General features: G+C 34.8%; 1 protein-coding gene across 5 annotated transcripts in view; it reads right to left on the reverse strand.

Annotated features, from left to right (window-relative positions):
• Positions 1–6,000, reverse strand: part of EHBP1 (EH domain binding protein 1) — a 378,078-nt gene that overhangs the window by 177,335 nt on the left and 194,743 nt on the right. For all 5 annotated transcript variants that reach the window (XM_023733397.1, XM_004369280.2, XM_004369281.2 and 2 more), the window contains 2 exons: positions 5,435–5,524; positions 1,546–1,786 (listed from right to left, as the gene is read on the reverse strand). In XM_023733397.1, the coding sequence (XP_023589165.1) occupies positions 1,546–1,786; positions 5,435–5,524 (331 nt within the window). The remainder of the gene's footprint in view (positions 1–1,545; positions 1,787–5,434; positions 5,525–6,000) is intronic.

A 6,000-nucleotide genomic window follows, 5' to 3' on the forward strand; every position in this document is an offset into this window, starting at 1 on the left:
TTCTCAACAAAAACTGTTCAAGTCAAAAGACAGTGGGGTGATATTTTTAAAGTAACTGAAAGGGAAAATAAAAACTGTCCATATATGTGCCTGATAAATTTTTGTCTGTCAGACACTGAATTTTATGTTTTGGGTGCTGCGTTTATTGCTTTTTTGTTTTGTTGAGGGGTAGGCCCTTAAATATTTTTAGGCTTTGTGTGGGATGCAGTTAAGTTACTTGGAATCAGTTTGATTCTTTTGAGGCTTGCTTTTAAGTGTGGAACCCTATGCGGCAGTTCTACTCTGTCCTATAAGGTCACTATGAGCCGGAATCAACTCAAGGGCAATGGGTTTATTGGGCAATATCTTTTTGAGACTCTGTGATGTTCCGTGTGTTAGGAAGTCTTTTCTTTCTGGCTGCTGAGCACATAAACTATTCTTGGTCCTGGGCGAAATTCAGAGATGGTTTTGTCTATTCCTTTAGCCTTGGTGATTTCCCCACACGTGTGCGCTGATAAATACTCAGCTAAACACTCAGGAGGAACATTCTACAGATCTCTAGAGCTCTCTCCCTCTGAGTACCTCTCTCTTCTCTGGTACTTTGTCACAAATTCTATCTACCTGATTGCCCTAAATTCCTAATCCTGTCTCCTCAATTCAGGAGGACCACTGGGCTCTCTTTGGGTTCTTCCCCTGCACTGTAGCTGGAAACTTTCTCCTGTAAAAGCTTGGGCAATCACAGAGCTCACCTTGCTTGTTTCTCTTTTATTGGGTATCACTGTCCTGTGCTGTCTGTGTCCAACGTCTGGAAACCATTGTTTCATACATTTTATTGAATTTTTTTAGCTGTTTAAAACAAGAGGGTAAATCTAGTGCCTGTTACTGCAATATGGCTGAAAGTGCAAGTTCTGTTGTTGCTTTTTAAACATACTTTGGGCCATGGTATGTAGCTACACAGGTTGTACACTGTATAACTCTAGATTACGATCTGATCACACCCTTCCTATTCCCACCCTACATTTGAGCAAAGTGGTAGCCGTGATCACAATGACTATTCATACTGAGCTATGATCAGTAAACCGCTTATTTTGGTAAAAATAGTAACTCAAATACAGATAATCTCTAATTTATGAATGTTATGATCTGACTGTTTGGTACGTGAATAAATCTTCTCATCAAGTCAGTATCATAAATGATCATTAGTTTCCCAGAGCAGATCAGTAATACAATTGAAGTGTAATGCTTACAGTATTCAACTGAAAATACCTAGATACCATTTATAACATGGTTTCTGTTGGAAGATGTAGTTGGAATTCCAACCAGAGATTCCAGGAACATATCTCCCCCATTTGTTAGTTTAGGGTATACACACCACTATGGTGAAGGGTGGTAGGAATGTAAGACTTAGGAATATAAAAGTTTAGATAGGTGATGAGGTAGACACTAACTTACAAACTATATATTAACAGACACAGATCTCTTTTTACCTATGTAAAAGTACAATACAAAAACATCTCTTCAGTTAATAGACTGACCTACGATGATAGCAAAATGAAAGGTACTTACTCATCCAACTCTTCTTCTTCAGTTTTAGAGCTATCAGCATAGAGATACTTGCTCATGTCCACAGGCCTTACGTTTTTTCTTTTTGTAGATAGGGGAGGAGAATCCTTTATAGTTACAAAGGTATCTGGCTCATCAAATGGGTTCAAAGACTGTGGAGTCTGTATCTCTTTAAAGGGATTATAGCTGTTACTATAATAAGATTCTTCTGGTTTTTTAGGTGAAGCTGTTTCAGTGATTGGTTCTACAAAACAACAGCAAAAGATGAATTAAACCATATCAGCATTACATGATTTTTTTATATGTTTAATGGTTTCAAAAATATACAATCTTGAATTAATAAATTATGGGACTGAAAGAGTACAGAGCAATAACGAAACAAGAATATAATTTAGAGGGACTAAGCGATCTTGCGTTTGGAAGATATTATAGCTAAGATCTTCGGCTATTTCTCCAGGAATGGTGCTCCCCAAAATGGCATATTTGGATTGTTAATGTTTCATGAGTCTCTAATAATATTAGTATTAAGATATGCCAGGTTGGAAATTTTAGTCTTCTTCCAAAAAAGGCAAACTTGTTGCCATCGAGTCAATTTCGACTTATAGCAACCCTATAGTGACCCTATAGGACAGAGGAGAACTACCCCGTAGGGTTGCCAAGGAGTGGCTGGTGGATTCAAATAGCCAACCTTTTGGTCAGCAGTTGAGCTCTTAACCGCTGCACCACCAGGGCTCCTTAACCTTCTTAGAGGTGCAATATTCTATTGTTGCTTATTTGATTTCACTATTTGATTGCCTGTCACCCAAACTAATATATATTTTTTTGTTTTAAAATGGATTTAATTTTGAAATGGTTTTTGAAAAGTCACACCAACAGAGACCACTCAGACATTAGCTCAGAAAACTTGCTTTGTCTTTATATTGAAAAAAAAATAACAAAACCTAAATGTCCGTCAATGATGAATGGATAAACAAAATATGATACCTACAATGGAACAGTACTCAGCTATAAAGAGAAATGAAGTCTTGATACATGCTACAGCATGGATGAACCTTGAAAACATTATGCTGGGTGAAATAAGTCTGTCACAAAAGGACAAATATTATATGATTCCACTTACGTGAAATATCTAGAATAGGCCAACATATAAAGACCAAAGTTTATTAGTGGTTACCAGGGGTGGGAAGAAGGAGAAGGAGGGAGTCATTGCTTAGAGGGAACTGAGCTTCTCTTAAGGTTCATGGAAACATTTGGAACAGACAGCAGTGATGATTACATAACATAATGAACATAATTAATGTCACTGAAGTGTACATGTAAAAAATGTTGAAATGGCAAATGTCTTGTTTTATATATATATTGACCACAAAAACATTTTTGTAAAAATAACAAACTAAAAAACTGGATTGAAATTCTACACATTACGGTGAAATGATTATATAGTGTAAAAAAATTCATAAAATCTTATTGAATAATATTGAAATGTATTTAAATACAGCTTACATTAGAGAAGAGACTCAGTAACTGTGTATCTTTTGTGACACCAGGATAATATTCAAATTTAACACCACTAACCTCTTTCTGAGCCCTAGTGACGCAGTGGTTAACAGCTACAGCTGCTATCAAAAAGGTCAGCAGTTCAAATTCACCAGCCGCCCCTTGGAAACCCTACGGGGCAGTTCTACGGGGCAGTTCTACTCTGTCCTAGAGGGCGGCTAGGAGTTGGAATCAACTGGACAGCAATGGGTTTGGTTTTTTGTTTTTTTTTAAGCTCTAATAATTTAAGTCAAGCATTTTCTTTTCTCCATAGGAGAAGAGGGAGTCAAAAGTTTTGCCTATTCAATTTTCATTAACAAATAGCAAGTCTCAAATGCTTAAGAAATTGACAAAACCAGTCAATGGAAATAAGATTTTTATTTTTACTTCCATGAAGAGGATTGTAAAAATTGATTCAAGCAAATTCACCCAGTTACAAAATCAAAAGCAAAGAGAGTATACAAACTATAGAGCAAGATTTGAAGATGACAGAACAGACAACAAAGGAGGGTTTAAGATAAGATTATTTCATATAAAAGCTAACAAACACATTTAATAAGTTTCTAAAAGAGTCACTGAAGCACAGAATGTCATAAATATGAGAGGAGAATTGAAACTGTAAAAGCAAAAAAAGAACCATCTAAACAACTGCAGCACATTTTTCCCCCAAATTCTTTTGTTACCTGAGGATGCAAGTTTTTAATGAATAAATTATTTCTAGAAAAATACATATTATTCCAATAGAAAACTGTTACTCCAAGGACTCCAGGAGGCATATATATTTAAAGAAAATACTGGTTGCCACATTTTTTTCTTAGATCTATAAATGCTATTAAAGATTCTTAATTGGGTTAGTTAACTTCTCCTTAATAGAAAAACAACCTTATGCTACTCCATTCTAAACCTCAGTAAACAGACTCACATAACATCCGCATTTTACGTTTGTCTGCTAACTGTGCCCTCTCCCCTCCAAGGTATTTTTGTAAGCACGCTATGCTAATTTTTTTTTATAGCAACATGTAAAAACATTAGCATAGGGCGCTTAAGAAAATATCTCATGGGGTGAGGGCACGGTTGCCATACAAATGTAGAAGGCCCGTGTTATTTGCATAGAAATACAGTATATATACAGAAAAATAACTTAATTTTGAAATGAAAAGTTCAGATACTGATGTCTCAAAATATTTGGCTAATATTTTTGAAACTCAGTATAGGCAAATGTATTTAGTAAGCAACTGAGGAGAAGCTGTGTGTTCAAAATAAGACACTTGGTTAGGAATTCTGGCTCCAACTCCACCTTTATTTAACTAAAATTTTTGTTCAAATCACTTAACTTCTCTGATCCTAATCTATGAAAAGAGACTGTTGAACTAGATCATCTCTAAGATTTATTGTAACCTCTAAGATTTAAAATGTATTCATAATATATAGCCCATAAACAAAATAAAATCTCATTAATTTAGACTTACTAATTTGAAATCTGGTAAGAAGGAAGTAGGTAAGCAGAAGGAGAAATGGATTATGAAATGATATTGCTCTAACAGAGTGAATCCTAAAGCTGAAACCTCATTTTCACCATGACAGGCAGTAGCAAAATTATTTAAAGCTCATGAAGATTTCTTAAAATCAGTCAAAAAGATGTAAACAGTGGGTTAATCATTCTTGCATTTACTTTAAGCAAATAGAGTTTAAAATTAAACAGAGGTCTCATTTCTTCAACAGTCCTTAACCAAGTTTTAAGAGTTCAAGACTACTTGATTAAAAAAATGACTCGGGAAAAAAAAAAAAATCCCTGTTATTTTTCCTTACAAGTATGTTGCATATACGATGGCAGTGGTTCTCAACCTTCTTTCAGCTCTACGCTGTTCACATGCACAACCTCCTCTCACTAGTGACTGTGATTCTCAGCCAGAGACATGGAGTGGGGAGTGGAGGGGCTCATTAGACTCAGGGCAGAGGAGGTGTATAGAGGGAGAAGACACCCCACCATCCCAATATTGCTATGTCCCACAACCTGACCTCACTTGGTCACTATTGAGACTGTACTGTATGCCAGTTAGGTGAAATACTGTTATCTCCAACACTAGAGCTTTACTATCTGTCTGACCAAATTAACAGAGAATTAAAAAATAAGCCCCAAGTAAATGTCTATGAATTTTCTTTCTTTTTTTCTTTTTAAACAGTTCAGTGGAAGCTACCAAGAATTGCTGATCAGCTGCAAGGGATATTGAAGACGATAATATTACCATTATTTAAAAAAACTGCTTTTAAAATCTCTTTAAAAACCTTGGCTTGCCCTTATAGTTTGAGAAGTCGACTACATTAAGAGTTCAACAGTAAAGAAAAAACTTGTTACCTTCTGAGTCAGGATCACCAAATGGATTTGAATTCACAGTGGCCAAGTCCTTTTCTGCTTCATCCAAAAAGTTAAGTTTGTTGATAAGCTCTGAAAATAAACATATGTGTTATTTCATTATAGTTACGGTTAAGGGTAATTACACATTATTCACAAAACATTTCAAATTGTAAAAATTCACACTAAAAATACCTGCAAATAATAAGATATAGCATTTACCAATGGCAGAATGACATTCAAGTATTTTGTAGCATACCAACATTTTCAAATTAAAAAAAACAAATACACACATATTATTTTGAAAATTATATCAGATAATGAAGCTTTCACCTGAATCTAATTTGATTCAGTAAAAAAGCACTGACATCAATTTCAAAAATAACCTTAACTCCCAACTATGAACAATTCATGTGGGTTTAATATAAGCAAATATTGCAAATATTTTTTAAAACATACATTTATAATATATAAACTCATGGAAGAAATATCACCATGTTATGTGACCAAGTATTATCTCATAAGATGTTTTAAAATCACTGTCTATGAAGGATCCTGACATAAAGCTT

This window comes from Trichechus manatus, unplaced genomic scaffold, assembly GCF_000243295.1.
Source record: "Trichechus manatus latirostris isolate Lorelei unplaced genomic scaffold, TriManLat1.0 scaffold00004, whole genome shotgun sequence".
NCBI lineage: Eukaryota > Metazoa > Chordata > Mammalia > Sirenia > Trichechidae > Trichechus > Trichechus manatus.